The sequence below is a fragment of the Polypterus senegalus genome, chromosome 12 (assembly GCF_016835505.1).
Source record: "Polypterus senegalus isolate Bchr_013 chromosome 12, ASM1683550v1, whole genome shotgun sequence".
Taxonomy (NCBI): Eukaryota; Metazoa; Chordata; class Cladistia; order Polypteriformes; family Polypteridae; genus Polypterus; species Polypterus senegalus.
In genome coordinates, this window is record NC_053165.1 from 96,638,822 (window position 1) to 96,661,505 (window position 22,684).

Below are 22,684 nucleotides of genomic sequence, written 5' to 3' on the forward strand. Positions count from 1 at the left end.
CCTTCATAGCCAATATAGCATTTAAGCTACTTGTCAAATCAAGTTTTACCCCTCCAATGTGGAAATCTATCCTGATCTGTGTATGTCGTGACAGCTTGCCTGGGAGAGATTATGTTCTGGGCATTACCTTCCCCAGGACACTAGAGAGCAGCCACCCTGGCTTGCTGTAAGGCCATGGGTTTGGGGCTTGGAAGCTCCACCCTGCTGGGGCCCGTAGCCACCGCCAGAGGCCGCCTGGAGAACTTCCAAGCCGCTGTATGCAGCACTACTGCCACAACCCGGACGTGCTGCCGGACGTAGGTCAATGAGCACCTGAAGCACTTCCAGGAGTCTGATAAAAGGAGTCAGCAGCCACTACTCCAGAGGCCAGAGTTGGGTGGAAGAGAACAAAGTTTGCTGAAGGAGGAGTGGTGGCGAGAAAAGGGCAAAAGAAAGAAGAGAACCTGTAGTTATCTACTGCAAAATGGTGCTGTAAAGGTGGGAAGCAGGGGGAAGCTTTTCCCACTTGAAAAAATAAAGCTGTGTTGCACCTGCACTTGTGTCTGTTCCTGTCTGTGTCTGGTAGGGTAGCTGGTATACCCCCTGGTGGTCCACAATGTAAAGACATTTTCTAGTAAGCTCTTGACTATGTGCAGTGATATTCTAACTATCAGTGCTCCCAGTGGTCCTCGGACATGTGTAGCCATGTCCAGGGAATATGGCAGTCAAGTACACTTTCAGTTTATGTACTGACATTTCTAAATCAACTTCTAATGGCTCAGTTATATACAGTGGTGTCAGTTACGTATTACAGGCTCCTTAAATGTTTATGCTAGATACAGTACTTGATGTTTCTTCCATGATTTCCAATTTCTTGAGACCACTATGCATTATAACACCTTAGTCCAGTGATGGCGAACCATTTAGAAACCAAGTGCCCAAACTGCAATCCAAAACCCACTTATTTATCGCAAAGTGCCAACATGGCAATTTAACCTGAATACCACCTAAAACTGAACACCAGCATAAGGAGCTGGTGGTGGATTTTAGGAGGCCAAGGCCCCTCATGGACCCCATGATCATCAGAGGTGAGTGTGTGCAGAGGGTACAGACGTATAAATACCTGGGAGTGCAGCTGGATGATAAATTGGACTGAACTGCCAACACTGATGCTCTGTCTGTCTATCTACTGAGCTTTTAGTTTAGAAAAGCAACTCATACATTAACATCTTTTGTCTTAAAAGAAAAACATAATAACAGAGCTTTCAATGATACAAACAACTTTTTGTTGAAAGGTTAAAGTTTGCATTCGGTATGCTTTTGAACAATTAATGTGCTTTTTGCTGTTGTATGCATGCTGATAATTTGTCTAACCTTGGCTCATACTTTGTAAGTTTGAGAGCAACACATGCAGCACTCAGGTCATCTGTTAGTCTGTTTCTGGTGTCAGATTTGATTTAATTCAAAGCTGAAAACAGCTGCACAAGCATAAGATGTTCCAAACAAAGTAAGGAAAGCAATCTCAAGTGCCTTCATTGACTTAAGATTATTTGGCAGAGAATTCCACACTTTAAGGATTTCATTTTCATAACTAACTATGCTGTCCTTTATCATCCCTTCGATCCTCTCAAGTGTTTCACGCAGGTCTTCCCTATTAAGCTCCGCCCCCAAAGCTTCCATTATATATTACGGGGTCGTGGATCAGGTGTGGCGATTAGCAACTCCCGGCAATAATTACAGATGCGGACGACTCCTCACCTGTGCGCTTAAGTGAGGACTGCCTGCATCACAAAGCTCCCGGAAACCGCTCCGGCCACTCTACCATAACCCCCTTTAAGCCGCGAGTGCGGCAATTATCTGTTAAAACTGGCCTTTTCAATTTTGAGCTGTGGACCCGCTATACCACATCCCCTCCAACCCCACCACGGGAATCACAGACTCAAAAGGCTGCAGTCCGTGCCGCACCCTCAAGCAGCATGTGTGCCGCCCACCTTACCCCAGACAGGAGAGGGAGGAAGTGCTCCCATTGGGCTGCTGGGCAGAGGGGCGGGTGATGTGAGAAAAGTCCTCCGGCGCGTGTGAAGAGGGGGAGCGGTGAGGGGAGCAGCCCGGCCCCGCATTCCTCTGGCTTTATAGTAACGAACTCTGTGCTCGGGCGACGGCATGCGTGCCCACTGAGAGGGCTCTGAGTGCCCCCTTTGGCACGCGTGCCATAGGTTCGCCACCACTGCCTTAGTCCATTTCACAAGTTAAAGCATCAACTGTATTTTTACATTACAAATACAACAAGAGGAGTTAAAGCAGAAGGCCAGAGCCATTTTGCCACACTAACTGGAATTAACCTGTGAGTTACTGTAAGGAGCTACAGCACTAATCACTATGTCATCACGACTGGCCTTTGTAATCAATCATTTGCTGCTGTGCTTTGCAGTTTAAGCAATTACTGTATTTCACACAGAGATATCCACTCACTCGGTTACTAATAGAGCTTTAAAATTGTACCTAGTCACATTAGCATATTTCTGCCTTTGGAAAGAGATTTACTATTTTGCTGTTTTATAATGTAAAGCAATTTGTCCATTTAAAGGTTTGTTTTGGCAACAATTAAACAAAGAAAGAAGAAGGAGGCAAAATTTCTGATGATGACCATTAAGACAGTTAGCGATTTCTACATCCACACACCCACATTTAGCTGATAAAGACAAAGGCAGATCCAGAGGCAATTTGTGGGTAAATGTTATTTGGATACAAGTGAAATACTACTTGTATAAAATCGATGTGTTTACTGTAAAATGAGATTCAGTTGCAGCTTACACAAAGCTAAGGTCTTCTACTGCACAGTTGTGGAAACCTTTCAGCTTATGCTTGTAAAGTAAGCAAGTAAAACACAGATTATCCAATCTTTTCAGCTCCAAACAACTGTGGCAGAAGTTCCCTACAGTTCTAGAGTTATAAGTTGTTTTCAGTAAAGTTTTTGGAATAAAATTTCTAGTAGAGCCACACAGGCCTGAAAGAGAAACACTGCCAGAAGGACTAGAGCCATTCTGAGAAGCTCACCTGATGATGATTGTATGTGAGAGTGAAAGATAGAGGGAGGTGATCAAACACTTAAAAGCAGCATTTATGAGACCCACTCCTCTGCTTAAATGCACAGGGTTGGGTATGTGGCTTTCAGCAAGTTCCAGTTGAATACAGTCTTGCTTTGACTCCATGGAGTTCAGGAAAAGTGAGCACAGATGGTATTGCTTCTGACCCTAACTGAGTGGTGTGAGGCAAAATAGATGGTGAAAGGATGATTGGAGCTGCATGGAAGATGCCATGAAAGATTGGAGTTGTACAGACAATGGCAGACAACTTTGAGGGCAGCTGAGGAAAGATAATGATGACTACTACTTCAGTATAGCTAAATGTGCAAGTTAATGCACTGTTTAAATTGTGCCAAAAAATGGGTCACTTAAAAATTCTCTAACCTTCATGCCCTAAAGTGGAACTGAAACATACAGACTACACATGCACATATGATCAAAGGAATACTGAGAATATTGCAGAGTTGAGGACCTGCTATGGAACCCAGAATCAGTGGCAGCCACAAAGAACATGATCACATATTCTAAAAATAAATATTTTTTTAGATAATAAATTTCATTGAACATATCATAGAAAGCTGGAAAATGTGATTATGATAACTAAGTTGAGTCCTCCATAAACATTTTAAAATACATTAAACTATTGAGGTGAGTTTACTGCTTACTTCAGTTTTGTAGAACAGTGCCATCTGCTGAGGGGAGGGCATCATCACCATGCAGAGACGCCACTAGTTGTTTCATCTCTAAACTCAATGAATACAAACAAGTGCCACTGGTAATTACTTTATTTTTATTATTTTGTATTTTTATACAACTGAATGCAAAATATTTTAGTAGCTAAATGAGAACAAATAGAAAATCAATAAACTGGGTTGTTATTGATTAGACTTATTAAAATTGTATATGACATAATTAAAGAAACAAAAATTTCAAAGGAAATATTGTAATTGACTAATTTGCATCATACAGGTATTTGAGAAATTAACATCAAAGATGCGATAACTTCATTACCAGGGTCTAGTCCGCCTATGTCTTTCCTACATAAGCCCACCACTAAACTGCCATAGCAGCTGACCTTCACTCTTCATCTTGCAGGTGATGAGCCCATGAGCCCACATTGACTTTTTTGGTTGAGCCTGGCCAGGCTATGTGGGTTGCCTGACCAGAAGGTGCTTGCCGACGAACACCGTCCCCAGGCCTGGCTCCAGAAGTGGGTCCTGGAAACCCTAATGTGATGTGTAAGCCAGAGTTTCCCCTCTGTCTTACACATAAATTCATTTTCTATGTCCATTGTGTTCTTTTTTGGTTCTTTTATTATTATATTTTATGTTAATTATGTTTTTTTTTATTATTATTTCTCTAGCTATGCATCTTAGGTCAGTTTTTTTTTATTATGTAGTCGTTATGTGCTTAAATTTGCTCTGCCATGTCCCGTATGTTTTGTGGGTGAGTCCCCAAGAGGCAGAGATATCTGTCAGTCCTTATTGAGGGACTGCTCCCAGCCCTATAAAGGCTCATGCGAAGTGCAGTCCCTCTGAAGAATTTTTATACCCTTGGTGCCTGGTGAGTTTTTTCCTGTTTTGCTATTGCTGTTTGTTGCATTTCATTTTCTTGACTCTTTCCTTATGCTTTTGGGATTTTGATTGGCTTTGGTTTTGAGACTTGTTTGCTTACGGTTTTGTTAGTAATTCCTTTTGCCTCGTTTTTACTCTTTTGAGCATTTTATTATGTTTACTTAATTTTTTTTGTTAATAAAATCTCCTTTTATAATGATTTGTTTTTGTTGCCTTGCTCTGTGTATTAGCCAGTGGCCAGTGGGTTTAGTATTTTTAACTTAAGGTGTTTAGTGCCGTTTATCCCAGTGCAGGCCCAAGACAGCCACTCAAGGGGGAATGTAGGTTGCACCACTTCAAGACAACTTGGTGGGATTTAGGCCTGCTTTACCTCTGTGACTATTTCAAGTGAGTGGATCACAACACCTATCCTGAGCATAGTACACTGTTTTTTTTTTAATCTTATACCTTCATGGGGATCATTGTGAACTGTTGTTTGTTTGGCCTTTCAACCCATACCTGTGCTCCAAGGGAGACCCTACAAGGAACACAAACCTCGAGATGACCTAGCTGTCGGCATCGCCAAGGTACACTCTGTATGCTTGTCCTCACCTATGGTCATGAGCTGTGGATTATGACTAAAAAAAATCAGAAAGCACAAGTAGCAGGGAGGCCTGTCCGAGACTTCTTAATAGGGTGAGAAGCTCAGAGAATCAGGAGAGTCCCCAAAGCCTCTGGATAGAGAGGAGTCAGTTGAGATGATTTGGGCATGTCGTAATAATGCCTCCCAGGCATCTCCTCCATTTGGCAAGGGGCTTGCTGTAGGGATTGTATCTCTTGGATGGCTTGAGAACACCTGGAAATTTCCCAGGAGAAGCTGAAGTTAGTAGTTGGGGACAGAGAAGTCTGGGCTGACCTTCATCAGGAAATGCGGTTAAGAAGATAATGAGATGACATAAGATGAGGTGTAATATTCACCCAATTAATTAAGTGAATAACTCCAGCTAAAAAATGCCAGCATGAAATGTTAAATTGTTATCTGTTATAATTTTACAACAATTACAATGATAATCAATACATCAATCTATTTTATATTTTACCAATAATCATATACTCCATCACAACTGTAACAGTATCAGAAGCAAAAATTGAACTTATTGTCAGGTGCAACTTCAGTGTAATAGGAACCAAAGCATAGAGAGAAGTGTGTGCATTGCAACAGGTACACATGTCGCAAATGTAGGAAGGATGGTCCTAGGGTGTGTGGGAACTGTTAACATTTAATTTTGATGATTCTACATAGCGCGGAACTCACCTCTCTGTACAATTCTTTCCTCTGCATGTCCGGGAGTACAAAAGAAACACCACCGTGCACCAAAATGTGGAGACTGGGCAGGATCAGAATAAAAAAAATACAAATAAAACACGGTCACTGATTACAACCACAAGAAGGTATGCAAATGAACATGAATAATATGAATAATGCTGCAACAGTGCCACAATGTTTTCTGAAATGTACTATACAGGTCATAAAATTAATTATTCCAAATTTCATATATACCTTTGTCTCTGTTTTTTTGTGAGTACGGCTTTGACATCATGGACCATAAGGTGCATACTAATTCAGCGTGAGCAGGAACACTCAATAAAACCCAATAAACAATGAGATACCAAGAAGGCAGATTCACTAGCATTTGTGTGTCAGGTTTTATCCCTCCAGATCAGAGAATGTCCAGTTCCAATGTCTCAAAACACCACCCATCTAGTTATTTCCAGTTTCAAATAAAAACTAACAGTGTCCGATCTGGGGTGAGGGTGGGGGGTTGTATCGTCATCGTGACTGAGAGAATAAAAGTGAAAAAGAAAATGCTAACATTTACCAGTACTATAGTTTACACCGGCTGTTACGGACACAAATCAAATGTATGTTTTTATCTTCTTCTATAATATGCTAACGTGGCTGTTCATTTGTCTGTCCAGGGTTTTAAATTACCTGTAGCTCATAAACCGTTTCATCTATTGACTTGAAGTTTGGTACACATATACTACGTGACGTCTACTATTCGCTTTCGGGGTGATAATTTTTATTACTCTTTTTATTTTTATTTTATTTTATTGTAGAATCAACTCTCGGCAATGCGCAGCAGGGTGGCCAAGCAGCACATGCGTATGGGCGCCGTTCTCATTCCCTACCAACTTAAGTGTCAGTTTAAGTGAAAAATTAAAGAAAATGTACTAAGTAATTGCAACACAAACACTGACATCAAACAGATCAGTTTTAACGCGAAAAGATGCCGACGAAAGAAGAGAAGCCGCTAGAGTGGAGAGAAGATCAGCTCAGGAAGCGGTAAGCGCATCAATCTATGAGCAAACGATTGCCAAACATAGAAAAAGAGGTGAAAACTAGGAGTCAAGTGTATTCACGGCACGTTATCGTGCAGTATGCCGTTACTGGTTATATAATATTAACAATAAGAACAGCTCACTACTCAAAACATTAATTTGCAAAGCAGACGGTATCGAACCTGCAACCTCTTGATTACAAGTCAGCAGTTCTTACTGCTGCAGCACAGAAGTGTTGTATAATACTTGTACCTTTTGTGAAATTGTTTATTTGATATTTGGACTTCAGCTTTCACACATTATACAATTCATGTCTACATATTGTCATTTATTACTAAAACATGAAAAATGTTTCTGTTTTAACGATGTGTTTACATAGATTGTCGTAGACGTAGATGAAATGCATGTATTCCAAATGACGATATATTATTTACCCTCTACAACTCCAGGCAATTTACTCCAAGACAGACACTGAGCACTGAGAACCTTCTTTGTGAGTTGAACTGTAGCGGTGGGTGGGGGAATGGGATAGCAGGCTGCTTGCTGCTACTGCTGATCGACACATTTACAACACAAAAGACGCCGATGGAGAGGAACGAACCGATTTAAGGTGGGCCGGGATTACGAGTTTTTTTTGTAGGCTTTGGTAATTCTAGTGTTATGCCACTTATCCAGAGCAGGGTTTTGAGGAAGATGGAACCTGTCCCAGCAAGAACTGAGTGCAAGGCAGAAACAATCCCAGGACAGGGTACCTGTACATTGCATTGTGAACACACAGACACACAAACATTAGGGGGCAATTTATCTTCACCAATCCACCTATCTTGCATGTTTTTGGACCGTAGGGGAAAACTGGAGGGGCCAGAAAAAAGATAATATTTCATGAAAGTCAAGTAAAATAACACTTTCTTTTTCCTCCATAATATACTTAGTTTTCAAAAGTGGTTATGGTTAGGGTGGTTAGGATTAGTCCTTAAAAATAATAATCAAATTTGAATTGCTACACATTATTGGTTCATGCCTACACATTCTTAATGGACATAAACCCTGATATCAGATAACTGCTGACCAGGAAGTACCTGCTGGATCATTCATTTGATACTGATAAGAGCTGGCAACACTCATTTTATAGTTGCAGGACTTTGTGCACATTTGACTTTATTCCACAAAGTTATATTATCCAGTGCATTTTCAGTTGCATAAATGTACATTTCAGAATGGCTGTCACTGTAAGGTGATTTACAATGCAAAAGTATCACTGTACAGAAAAATGCAAAGGCATTGCAAGACAGGTGAACATACTACAGTTCTAGTAGTAAAAAAAAAAATTGGAATCAATAGAGAATATTGATATTCGTTTGTTAGGTTTTGCAAGTATCTTGAGATCTAGGCTTGATATAAAAATGTAGTAAACATATCCTGTATGAGTTAAATACCATATGTCTTTGTAGAGAGAACAGTAAAATCATCATTACCTTACAGAATCATTAAAAAAGTAATACATTCAGGAACCATCAAATTAGCATAACAGCAAAAGTATTTGTGTAAAGGCAATAGGAATTGTATAGGAGCACAGAAGTGAGCATTCATGTTTGTCTTTAATACACCTCTGTCTCTCCTTCTCTCTCTCTCTCATTTTATATGCATGGACATTACTTGTTTAAAAATAGATAAAAGCCTCAGCCTCTTTAATTAACAATGTCTCCTTTATTAACATTGTCTTTCTTTCCTTTTGATGTGAACCAATGCATGTTTTTTTCTTCAGCATTCATCCCAAGCTTTATGAGCAACTGTCATTTCTATTGCACATTGTTAATAACAAAAGATTTGCCTCATTGTTTTTTGAGTTTGCTGACAGGCTGGTCAGGCGAAATAAGAAAATGTAGTCATTCCAAGTCTCTTTCTGGATCTGATAGCACTTTCATTAATTTCTGAACTGAATGCAAATATTTGAAGAAGAAAAAAAAAAACAGAGTATATGCTGCAGAGAACAGAAGCAACTTTGAAATATACAAGTTTTCTTTCTGCCAGCTGATCCACAACCAAAGGATTGCATGGTGTATACTCTATTGATTTTATTTGTTGGGAAGGCCTCAAATGCTATTGATGGTTGTGTCATTAATTAGATTACATTAATCCAAAGGTAATATTTATCTTATAGGTAACATTTACATTTCTTGTAATGGATCTTGAAGAACCTTTAGATTTGCCTGAAAAAGAATGCATGTGTTCTCTTTATGTGGTGCGCACATGCATGCTGATGTTCATGAAAACAGACATCTTAGCATTTTGCCTTGAATGAAGCAAATATAATCGACACACAAATAATTCAAGGTTAAGTAATCACAGGGCAGTGTCACTGCTTCGTCAATACATCATTTGAATATTATTCACAGGAACTGTTATGAGGTTTATGCAATTAGCCCTTAATAGTACTGTGATTGTTTTTCATTAAATTGCTAAAACAATAATATTGACATATTGATTTTAACTCTCCAATACTAGAGATGCCTTCATTGATCATTTTCTGGCTAAACTAAAATATATTTGTTCCTTGGGTTTCTTATTTTGCATTCATTTATTTGCAACATAATGCAACAAATGTTCAATGATTTCTTAAACATGATCTAAATAAGTCCCTTTGGCGAGATACTGATATATTCTATTTGAATATGGCACATTTCAAGTTTTCAATAGCAAAGCTAGCTGTTTTTGCCCAGAGAACATCTTTGTGAGTTAAAGATTTTGAGATGAGCTTGTCATAAATGAACATTTGGAGTTCAGTGATGAGTGAAATCATGAGATTTTTATTTCATAAAAATTGTCAGACTTTAAAGTAGTCAATTTACAAGATTAAAGCTCTGAGAAAAGTAACAACATGTAAGAGATATGAGGAGCAATGCAAACACACTTAAAATACACATTCTCTTGATGAGCAGAAGTGGGGAATCTGGATGAAGACAACAACATCTTCAATCATTTGACCACATTGAAAGAAAGATAGATAGATAGATAGATAGATAGATATTAATTTTAGCATAGTACACTAGATAGATAGATAGATAGACAGATAGATATTAATTTTAGCATAGTATGCTAGATAGATAGGTAGATAGATAGATATTAATTTTAGCATAGTACGCTAGATAGATAGATAGATAGATAGATAGATAGATACTTTATTTGTCCCAAGGAGAAAGTTAAATTTTATCAGGAGATCATGAAGTATTAGAACAAAGAACAGAAACAACAATGCCTTGGCAAAAAATACAAGAGCAGTCACAGTGAGGCATCATAAAGGCCTATTACCACAGATATGAAGTAGACCCAGTACCGTTTTTTGACGCCCTTCTGCTGAATAATTAATTGTCTAAAACGTCTCAGTGATAGTGTGTTGTAAACATGGTGTGCAGCATTTTTCATAATGTCATCATCTTAATTCTTTCCTCTGCTACTATCTCTATTGCATCTCATAACTAAGCATAATTGGCTTGTTGCTTCTGTGGGCTTCTTTTGAAGTGATGGTCCATGGCTACCTATTACTCTTGTTATCACAGAGTTATAGAACATGTAAAGGATGACAGTACCCACATTAAAGGAATACATTCTCCTATGAGTATACCCTGCCCTTTATTATTATCAACTTAGCTTCTGCAAATAAACAAACGTCTCCAGCAGACTCTGCCTTACTCTGCCTTACTCTATCCACCCTCTCCAATATACATCATTAGTGTAGAATTATCTGTACAATTCTGCAGGTGACATGACCTAATGATATATTTACACTCCAAGGTGTATAAGGTGTCTGGATGACTGGATGGTATTGAAGGCATTAGAGACATAAAAAAAAAACCAAAATCCTCACAATGCTTCCAACTTTGTTGTGTTGGGAATAAGCCTTCTGGAGCAGATAGATAATTGCATCCGTCACTCCAATCTTTGTCTAACAGATAGATTGATACTTTATTAATCCCAAGGGGAAATTCATAGGCAAACTGCAATGAGTCCAAGTGAGTTTTGACAAGAGGACTCATAGTCTAGAACCATCTTCTTGAAGGTCATCATGATGTAATGGCCTCTAGCCTATAGTCATTAGATGACGAGGACCTGCCTTCTTTGGAACTGGAACAAAACTGGGTGTTTTTAACAGTGGTGGTAATTTCTTGAGCCTTAGTGACAAACTGAATTCAAGGACTAACTCTATCTGGTCTTGTCATTTTTCTTGTGTGTCGTCTTCAGACTTGGTCATCAGATTTGGACTTTCTATACTGATGGTTAGTTAAATTAGCAGGAGTAGATCAATACTCATTAATATAGCCTGGTCCAAATAAAAGGAAACTCTTAGATAAATAAAATATATTATTTGTGTTCTTTTATTCAGCTTGGGCTTGAGACAAAGCAGTAGTTGAGGAAAACTGAGAAGTGATAAAGTGCTAGAGATGAGTTATAAAACAAGATGAACGGACATGGCAACTATTAAGGACAACTGGAAGAGTATGAAAATTGTTACAAAATTAATATCATGGTGTAAATATGAAGTTTACAGTGGTGTTTAGCCCCACATTTATATTCAAGATTATCACATCAAACACATACTAACATACAATTCAGCTTTGGCCAAGTATTTTTATAGCTCAAATTATTATTTTCTATGGCTTTGTTGTTTAGTGAATGACAGTGTCAACATGGGAATGCTGAGCATCAGATGGTAATTTTTGTATTTTCAAAATAACTTGAAAAAAAAGTATTACTGTTACAACAAAAATGCAAGCACATGTACCCCAGACAGTATTTTAGGACCTGTTGACCTTCCTGCTCAGAATGCCTGGCAGAGTATGTCTACTTATAATGATAGCTCCATAGACAAAATGATGTCACTGGGACCTCAGTCTGCACTATCTTGCATTATAAATTACCAGCCATCAGTGGTACAAAAGTCATTGCTGTATGAATGCAAAGAGTCTCCTGCCCTCTGGAAGCTGTGTTAATTTAACTGAGAATTAGATTAATGCATAAGTAAATTGCCATGCACAGTGTGACCCCCCACTTTTATAGCCAATGTTATTTTTTTTGCACTGGACAGAGAAAGGTGAACATTTTGTAAATGGAAGACTTAAGGAGTCTCTGCTGGCAGTGGCATAGTATTAGCAGGCATACAGCAACCATTAGTGGCTGACTCTTACTTTTTAAATCAACAACAACATTTATTTATATAGCACATTTTCATACAAAAAGTAGCTCAAAGTGCTGGTAAGAAAATAAAATAAGTCAACATTAATTAAAATAGAATATGAGTAAGGTCCAATGGCCAAACAAAAAAAAAATCTGTAGGGATTCCAGACCATGAGACCACCCAGTCCCCTCTGGGCATTCTACCTAACATAAATGAAATAGTCCTGTTTGGATTTAGGGTTCTCACGGAAGGACTTGATGATGATGATGGTCACGTAGACTTCTGGCTTTTAATCCATCCATCATTATTGGAGCATCATGATGCTTTGAGTAGGTGGTGGTGGCGCAGGCCGCCACCACAAAGAAACCGTAAAAAGAAACAGAAGAGAGAGTAGGGGTTAGTATGGATTTTAGAGTCACCATGAATAGTTATAATGATGAATTGAACATACAGAGTATCAGGATTAAGTTAAAGTGAAGTTATGAAAAGGCCATGTTAAAGTAATGTGTTTTCCGCAGTGTTTTAAAGTGCTCCACTGCATTAGCCTGGCGAATTTCTATTGGCAGGCTATTCCAGATTTTAGGTGCCTAACAGCAGAAGGCGCTTCATAGAAAAAGAGTAAGGTAGGACAGAAGAAACAAACAAAAAAAAACTCCAGACGGCTGGAGAAAAAATAAAATCTGCAGGGGTTCCAGACCACGAGACCGCCCAGTCCCCTCTGGGCATTCTACCTAACATAAATGAAACAGTCCTCTTTGTATTTAGGGTTCTCACGGACGCTGTTGGTGATGATGGTCATGCAGACTTCTGGCTTTTAATCCATCACTGTTGGAACATCACGGTGCTTTGAGTAGATGGTGGTGGCACAAGCCACCACCAAAAAGACACCAGAAAAAGAAACAGAAGAGAGAGATGGGGTTAGTACAGATTTTAAAGCCATCATGAATAGTTATAATGAATTGGATATACAGAGTATCAGGATTTTAATTACAGTGAAGTTATGAGAAGGCCATGTTAAATTAATGTGTTTTCAGCAGTTTTTTGAAGTGCTCCACTGTATTAGCCTGGCGAATTCCTATTGGCAGGCTATTCCAGATTTTAGGTGCATAACAGCAGAAGGCCGCCTCACCACTTCTTTTAAGTTTTGCTCTTGGAATTCTAAGGAGACACTCATTTGAGGATCTGAGGTAACGATTTGGAATATAAAATGTCAGACATTTCGATATATAAGATGGGGCGAGATTATTTAAGTCTTTATAAACCATAAGCAGAATTTTAAAATCAATCCTAAATGACAGAGGTAACCAGTGTAGTGACATCAAAACTGGAGAGATGTGTTCGGATTTTCTTTTTCTAGTTAGGATTCTAGCAGCTGCATTCTGCACTCGTTGCAAACAATTTATGTCTCTTTTGGGTAGTCCTGAGAGGAGTGCGTTACAGTAATCTAGTCGACTGAAAACAAACGCGTGAGCTAATTTCTCATCATCTTTCAGTGAATAAAAGAGGTCTAACTTTAGCTATGTTTCTTAAGTGAAAAAATGCTGTCCTAGTAATCTGATTAATATGCAATTTAAAATTCAGACCAAAATCAGTGGTCAGGAACTCATTGTGCCACATGAGGGTGATACAGATCAAATTTCATTAGAACAGACACCATGTTAATGATATCCTCATTTTAATTATTATTATTTTTTTTTTGGTCTTGGCCAATTTTCTGTAGGACTAATCCAGCACTTTTATTAGCTTGTTGACTTCTCCTGAAGTCATTTTACCATCCCAGCACACTACGTAGTAGAAAATCACACTGGCCATCACACAGTTTCGTAAGATGTGAAGAATGTCACTTGCCACATTAAAGGAATGCAGTCCCCCAAGAGCCTGCTATGCCCTTTCTTATATAGTTCCTCGGTGTTATGTGACCAGTCCAACCTGTCATTGATGTGGACCCCCAATTACTTGTAGGAGTGCCCCACCTCAACATCCACTCTCTTAGTAGTGACCAGACATTGAGGCTGTTTGGTGCAGCGAAAGTCAATAAACAGTTCACCGCCTGACTCCTATACTCTGTCTCAATACACCCCATAAGTGCAGAATCATCTGAGAATGTCTGCAAGTGACGTGACCTGCTGTTACTTTCTAGTCTGAGGTTTACCGATTGAAGGGAAAAGTAGACAGGCCTGTTCCCTGTGGTGATCCAGTGTTGCTGACATCCATATCAGAAACACAAAAATAGAAAATTAAGGAGCAGATGTAACTCAACTCTTTGGGCTTAGCGATAGGAATTGATTTGGGGCAAATTCCATGTGTGTATGTAGAAGTGAAGGAAGTTTGGTTATTTGCTTTGCTGAAGATCCATAATAAATGGATACACTAAGTTTTTGGAAAAGTATTTTATCAAATCCATGAAAGGAGCACAGGAGTTTTTCGTTAACAATATTTTGTCTTCCTTACATTTGGATGTTGTGAGCCCACACACTTTAGTACAAAAATTAAAAGTACGAAAATAATAATGCTCATGGCTATTTTTTGAATGTATCAAGATACAGCATACATATTGCTTCCCATATAACAGTATGATGATTACATTTAAATTGCATATATTTACCTTTCATAAGAATAGTACATACACACATAATCTATTTACTTCATCAGCTACAAATAAAGATTGCATGTTTAATACAGTTCATTATTCATTACTTGAATTTACAACTATTCATAATCATTTACGAACATTCCCTGAACCCACTATGCAATTTACTTTACTTTCATTGTCTGTGTTTTATTGGTGTTAGCCATCTTATCTGAAAGGCAGTGGGCAGAAGTTGTTATTTTATGCTTATAGGTATGCCTGTGGTTTGAGCCACTGGATATTGAAGGACTCGAAGACACTTGCAGCACTTAGTGTTTGAAATATTTTCATAGTTTTTCTTGTTCATCACTGTCATTTGCCATGTGAATGGTCCTATTCAGTCTACCTTGTCTCAACCAACAGTATGTAGAGTCTGCTTTTGGCCAAAACACATTTCTGTAGATCTTCTTGATTAACTATAAGCACTCACCCTTTTGCAGAAAGCTCTTTTTCTAACTAATTTCCTTAGCTTTTTCCAGAGTCATTATTTACAGACTGCTGAAGAATTAAAAACTACATCTAACTGGCCTTTTGTGGTACATGCTGGAAAGCAAATCAGCAATTAAAACTAAAGTGGATAAGTTGCCCATTTACACTGGACATCTTAACACTAGAATTCCAGAAGCCTACTAAAAAAGTCGTAATCCCGGGCCACCTTAAATTCCTTCGCACCTCTCCATTAGCGTGTTTTGTTTTGCAAATGTGCTGATCAGCACAAGCAGCAAGCAGCTACACTTAATGTCAAAATTTTGTTATTATTACTATAACATGAAAAAGTTTCTGTTTTGGTTAAGTTTTCAACATTTCTTGCCTCGCATTTCCTGTCATCCTACATTTACCCAGATTGTTGTAGACACGGAACACACATTAAATGCATGTGTTCCAAATAATGATATATTATTTACTCTATACACCTCCAGGCACCTCGCACCCTGATAAACAGACTTGAGCTGGGAGAACTTTTTGTCCAACTTGAGCTGCGTCGGTTTTGGGTGGGATAGTAGGCTGCTTGTGCTGATCAACGCATTTACAAAACAAAACACTCTAAAGAAGAAGAATTTAAGGTGGCCCGGGATTACGACTTTTTTCATAAAGAGGCAAAAACTGCTGCATCTGGACACATTTCATTAGAACACTTTTGAGAGTAACAGGCCAATAAGGCGTACATTGACATCCTGCTCAGAGATTATCCTGCCTCATCACTTTGTGATAGTAAAATGTTGATTCTGAAAAGGAATTGATGAATTTTTGAACTCAACTAATGTTGTGTCTACATATCTAATACAGTATATACATATCTGTATCTATACTAATAACTGAAACCTCATTAATCCAATTCAGGATTAAAAGGACCTTAGCATATCCCTGTATTCCAATACAGAAAGTATCGGCACACACATGCATAAACTCATATGGAGCAAATAAAAGTTACCAATTGGCCTCTCCTAAAACTTGTTCTTTTTTATAGGAGAAAGAAACTGGATTAATGCGGAAAATAACCTGTGCTAACACAGGGATGACATACTAAACCTCTACAGACAGTACCTGGGCCTTGATTCAAACCCAGAACTGTGCAGTTATGAGCAGCATTGCTGATTCAACACTGCATCATTTTTAAATAGAATGAACAATGCATGAGGTCACTTACCAGTCATTGTTATAATGTGTATTTTTAACTGGAATTATGTTGATCCAATAATGCCAGTGCAATTATAAAAAGGCTAAATATAAAATATAGTTGCTTTGTAGATATCAACCAAGGAGGGTCTTGTACAGTATATCACCAACTGCAAACTACAGGCTCAGGATTTATTGATATAATGTTACAGTTAAATGAGTGGCAAAGCCCACTCTTTATTGTTTACTTGCATTACAGATTCAGCATTGGTTTGTTTCTTGCAAAGATCTAAATTCTTAATCCTTAGAGTAATAGTAACTGAAATACTTCATCTTTAATGCAACATAAGAAAAAATATCTCAAAATAACTTAAGGCTGATTTAAGCCAATAAGTGATTTAGCAATATGAACATTGTAGTGTCAGAGACACAGGGGACATCTCTGGCAAAGATTTCAGTACTGTAATAAGAAGTAATCTTTAATATAAAGACACTAATTGTATTTTTAGCTTCAGATTAATGCTATAGCAGTATATTTTAATACAAGCTTATTAAATCAATTCAAATCAGCTTAATTTAACTTCCATAGAAAGCCACAGAAGCATAAATTATACACCATATATTATCCTTTTCCCTTTCCTGTAATGAAACAAACATACAGTAATATAATCGAATATATAAAATCATATCTATTTCCATAAACTTTTACAGTGATACAGTACATCAATATTCCATACACAAACCTAAGCTAAATCTTGAAAAGAAATAAAATTTGTGAGCTATTCTGTTTACTAATTATAGACTACCTTACAAATTCCCTCTCTACATGCAAAACATACATTTTACTCAATTCAGAGGTGCTGCGAGCTGAAGCATCTTCTGGAAGCTAGGAAAGAATCCTGGACTGGAGGGTCGGTCCATCACAGGATGCACTCATGCAGACACCCACATTCACACTCACTTCATTAAATACAGCCCAATATTTTACTCCACCACTAGTCAGAATTAGTCATTTAACTCTGTGTCAATGACAAACAGAGAATAGTTTAATGAGATTCAAAAATGTATATTTTCCACCCATTTGTCAAATGTAGAGCAACAGCATAAATTTATATAACACATATTTATACTAACAATGTAGCGCCACGTGCTTTAAATAATGACAGAAATACTTTAATTAAAAAAACAAAAAATAGAGTATAAAAAAATAGTATACAAAAATAATATTAGAATAAACAGTACATATATATAGCAAAATATTTTATAGTGTATATAAATAAATATATATATATACAGTGGTGTGAAAAACTATTTGCCCCCTTCCTGATTTCTTATTCTTTTGCATGTTTGTCACACAAAATGTTTCTGATCATCAAACACATTTAACCATTAGTCAAATATAACACAAGTAAATACAAAATGCAGTTTTAAATGATGGTTTTATTATTTAGGAGAAAAAAATCCAAACCTACATGGCCCTGTGTGAAAAGTAATTGCCCCTGAACCTAATAACTGGTTGGGCCACCCTTAGCAGCAATAACTGCAATCAAGCGTTTGCGATAACTTGCAGTGAGTCTTTTACAGCGCTCTGGAGGAATTTTGGTCCACTCATCTTTGCAGAATTGTTGTAATTCAGCTTTATTTGTGGGTTTTCTAGCATGAAGCACCTTTTTAAGGTCATGCCATAGCATCTGAATTGGATTCAGGTCAGGACTTTGACTAGGCCACTCCAAAGTCTTCATTTTGTTTTTCTTCAGCCATTCAGAGGTGGATTTGCTGGTGTGTTTTGGGTCATTGTCCTGTTGCAGCACCCAAGATCACTTCAGCTTGAGTTGACGAACAGATGGCGGACATTCTCCTTCAGGATTTTTTAGTAGACAGTAGAATTCATGGTTCCATCTATCACAGCAAGCCTTCCAGGTCCTAAAGCAGCAAAACAACCCCAGACCATCACACTACCACCACCATATTTTACTGTTGGTATGATGTTCTTTTTCTGAAATGCTGTGTTCCTTTTACGCCAGATGTAACGGGACATTTGCCTTCCAAAAAGTCAACTTTTGTCTCATCAGTCCACAAGGTATTTTCCCAAAAGTCTTGGCAATCATTGAGATGTTTCTTAGCAAAACTGAGATGAGCCCTAATGTTCTTTTTGCTTAACAGTGGTTTGCGTCTTGGAAATCTGCCATGCAGGCCATTTTGCCCAGTCTCTTTCTTATGGTGGAGTCGTGAACACTGACCTTAATTGAGGCAAGTGAGGCCTGCAGTTCTTTAGACGTTGTCCTGGGGTCTTTGTGACCTCTCGGATGAGTCGCCTCTGCGCTCTTGGGGTAATTTTGGTCGGCCGGCCACTCCTGGGAAGGTTCACCACTGTTCCATGTTTTTGCCATTTGTGGATAATGGCTCTCACTGTGGTTCGCTGGAGTCCCAAAGCTTTAGAAATGGCTTTATAACCTTTACCAGACTGATAGATCTCAATGACTTCTGTTCTCATTTGTTCCTGAATTTCTTTGGATCTTGGCATGATGTCTAGCTTTTGAGGTGCTTTTGGTCTACTTCTCTGTGTCAGGCAGCTCCTATTGAAGTGATTTCTTGATTGAAACAGGTGTGGCAGTAATCAGGCCTGGGGTGGCTACGGAAATTGAACTCAGGTGTGATACACCACAGTTAGGTGATTTTTGAACAAGGGGCAATTACTTTTTCACACAGGGCCATGTAGGTTTGGATTTTTTCTCCTAAATAATAAAACCATCATTTAAAAACTCCATTTTGTGTTTACTTGTGTTATATTTGACTAATGGTTAAATGTGTTTGATGATCAGAAACATTTTGTGTGACAAACATGCAAAAGAATAAGAAATCAGGAAGGGGCAAATAGTTTTCACACCACTGTATATATATATATATATATATATATATATATATATATATATATATATATATATATATATATATATATATATATATATTTATATATATATATATATAGTGGAGAATCATCCCTGGCAGAGACAGATACCAACTCACAACTCCTGAAAGCACACACTTTTTATTTTTCTTTTGCCTTTTACACATTGCACAACTCACCAGCACTACTGCTTTCCCTTTCTCTCTCTCTCTCTCTCTCTCTTCTTTTTCTATATTCTTCTGCTGCCCTCACTCCTCTCCTCGCAAGCTTCATCCTCTGCCTTCCAACTCCGGCTCTCTGAATGGAGTGAGGCGGTCCCTTTAGACCTCTTATATCACTGAAAGATGCTGAGAAATTAGTTCATGTGTTGGTTTTCAGTCGAATGTAACGCAATCATCTCAGGACCACCCAAAAAAAAAATATAAATCGTTTGCAACGAGTGCAGAATGCAGCTGCTAGAATCCTAACCAGGAAAAGGAAATCCGAGCACATTTCTCCAATTTTGATGTCACTACATTGGTTACCTGTGTCATTCAGGATTGACTTTAAAATTCTGCTTATGGTTTATAAAGCCTTAAATAATCTCGCCCCATCTTATATATTGGAATGTCTGACATCTTATATTCCAAATCATAACCTCAGATCCTCAAATGTGTGTCTCCTTAGAATTCCAAGAGCAAAACTTAAAAGAAGTGGTGAGGCAGCCTTCTGCTGCTATGCACCTAAAATCTGGAATAGCCTGCCAATATGAATTCACCAGGCTAATACAGTGGAGCACTTTAAAACACTGCTGAAAACACATTAATTTAACATGACCTTCTCATAACTTCACTGTAATTTAATCCTGATACTCTGTATATCCAACTCATTATAATAACTATTCATGATGGCTCTAAAATCTGTACTAACCCCATCTCTCTCTTCTGTTTCTTTTTCTGGTGTCTTTTTGGTGGTGGCTTGTGCCACCACCATCTACTCAAAGCACCGTGATGTTCCAACAGTGATGGATTAAAAGCCAGAAGTCTGCATGACCATCATCACCAACAGCGTCCATGAGAACCCTAAATACAAAGAGGACTATTTCATTTATGTTAGGTAGAATGCCCAGAGGGGACTGGGCGGTCTCGTGGCCTGGAACCCCTGCAGATTTTATTTTTTCTCCAGCCGTCTGGAGTTTTTTTTTTTTGTTTGTTTCTTCTGTCCTCCCTGGCCATCGTACCTTACTCTTTTTTATGTTAACTAATGTTGTCTTATTTTAATTTCTTATTTTGTTTTTTATTTTTCTTCATTATATAAAGCACTTTGAGCTACTTTTTTGTATGAAAATGTGCTATATAAATAAATGTTGTTGTTTTATGTTGTACCTGGATGTGCTCCAGGTGCTCCTTGATGCCCTTTCTGCAGCACTTCCTGGTGTGGCAGAAGTGCTACATGGGCACCTGGAAGCACTCCGGGTGTACCTGGTACCTGTTCCGGCAGCAATTCCTGGTGTGGCAGAACTGCTGCATTCCATGGCTCCAGAACCATCCAGGTGCCCCTTGGCAGTGGCTATGTGCTCCCACAGGGTTAATCTTCCAAGCTCCGTGGCCCCGATGCAATCCAGGGGGGCTGCCCTCTTGCATCCCTGGGAAGGAATTGCCCCTCTCCCGGTCCCCTGCTTTTCCAGGCCTCCCGGTGGAGCTATCTATCACAATATACATGGTATACATAATATGTATACTCAAGAGAAGTCTAGTCCTTAATGTAGCTGTGTTTATCCAAAATTACCAATGTACATATCTAACAGTCCATGCTAGCAGCAAGACTATTTCCTCCTTGGCTTAATTAACAATCTGTTATACACATATAGCTAAAAAAGTTCTATCTCATGAGGCTATACCATATTCTAAGTAACTAAAGAAACTGGCATTCAATAGAAATTAAGCAAAAACTATATGAATTTAACCTAAAAAATGAACTTTCTAAGACTGGCTCTTACACTTAATATAGAATTGTTATTTTAAAACATTTTAAATGAGAGTCTGACGATATGGTCAGTTGGCCGGGGTAGATGGAAAAAATTGTAAAAATTCCAGATAAGTTGGGGGAAAAAAAGCAAAATATATACAGGTTCCTGGCCAAAAGACCAGGAACCTGCCCTCACTGGGAATTCTACTTAACATAAAGGTTCTTAAGTTGTTTTTTATTGTTATTTTTTTCGACGTAGTCTTAGATGAGTCAAGAGAAATGAGTACATTAGAGGATCAACTCGAGTTGGACAGTTGGGAGACAATGTCAGAGAGGCGAGATTGTGTTGGTTTAGACATGTGCAGAGGAGAGATGGTGAGTATATTTGGAGAAGGATGTTAAAGATAGAGCTGCCAGGTAAGAGGAAAACAGGGAAGGCCGAAGAGAAGGTTTATGGATGTGATAAGAGAAGACATGCAGGTGATGGGGATAACAGAACAAGATCCAGAGGACAGGAAGATATGGAAAAAGATGATCTGCTGTGGCAACCCCTAATGGGAGCAGCCGAAAGAAGAAGAAGAAGTCTTAGATGAGTCAACACAGTAGCAAGTTGTTGTATCTGCTTTCATTCATACTGTTACTTCAATGAATACCATTTATTATTTGTTTAAAAAGCTTATAGTGCTGTATTTTAAACATGTTTAGCTTTGTATTTTTAGATTGTTATAAGTTAAAAAGTACATCTCTATTTATAACAACATAATCATATTTTTATTCTTTCATTGGTTGAATGCTGCATGCTACATTTTAAGAGAGAAAATTAATTCTTCTGATATAAAACTGGTAATTCAGCCATAGTAGGGTCTAAAACTGTTAAGTTTTCCTATCCCAAGAAAATAATGTGACATTGTTGGCAGCATGGACTGACAATAAAACCACTCTGCTGTAAAATGCTTTAAATTTATCTGTTCAGTTCATTAAGGTATTGGAGGGTGAGATGATTTATGGAGACGGCTTTCTAGTAGGTCTGTGCATCTCTACTATTAAAAGAAAAGCACCCTGACAAGGAGAAATGAAATATGTCTTTTTTGATGAACTACACTATTCTATTTATAAAATGGTACATTTGCAAATAATTTTAATTATTAGAGGAAAGAGGTTCATTTTGCTCAAGCCTATTTTCAAATGAAACCCTAATGAGGCATCATATTCTGTAGTCATAGACCTGACTAATCCACCAGAAAAGGTGTAGGAGTATCCTTTTGCCAACACAAAACAGCCACCAAGGAGCAACTGTTCTTTCAAATGAAAATAACAAGGCTTTACACAGATGTGAACAGATAAAAACAACTCTGTGGGACATACTTCAGTAAAGCAGGCATACAGTAGTTTTACGGTGTCTAATTCACAGTGTCCGTTCAATACATTATGGTATTTTGAAACCATCGC

At 38.2% G+C, this 22,684-nt stretch overlaps 1 protein-coding gene across 3 annotated transcripts in view; it reads left to right on the forward strand.

Annotated features, from left to right (window-relative positions):
- The window catches only part of LOC120541399 (cytosolic carboxypeptidase 4), a 917,845-nt gene that overhangs the window by 767,118 nt on the left and 128,043 nt on the right, over positions 1-22,684 (forward strand). Inside the window, exon 24 of one of the 3 annotated variants that reach the window (XM_039772990.1) lies at positions 21,495-21,550. The exons of the other annotated variants lie outside the window; for them this stretch is intronic. Coding sequence (XP_039628924.1) covers positions 21,495-21,504 — 10 coding nt within the window. The 3' untranslated portion in view covers positions 21,505-21,550. Of the gene's footprint in view, positions 1-21,494; positions 21,551-22,684 lie in introns of those variants that run through there. 3 annotated transcript variants of the gene reach the window in all.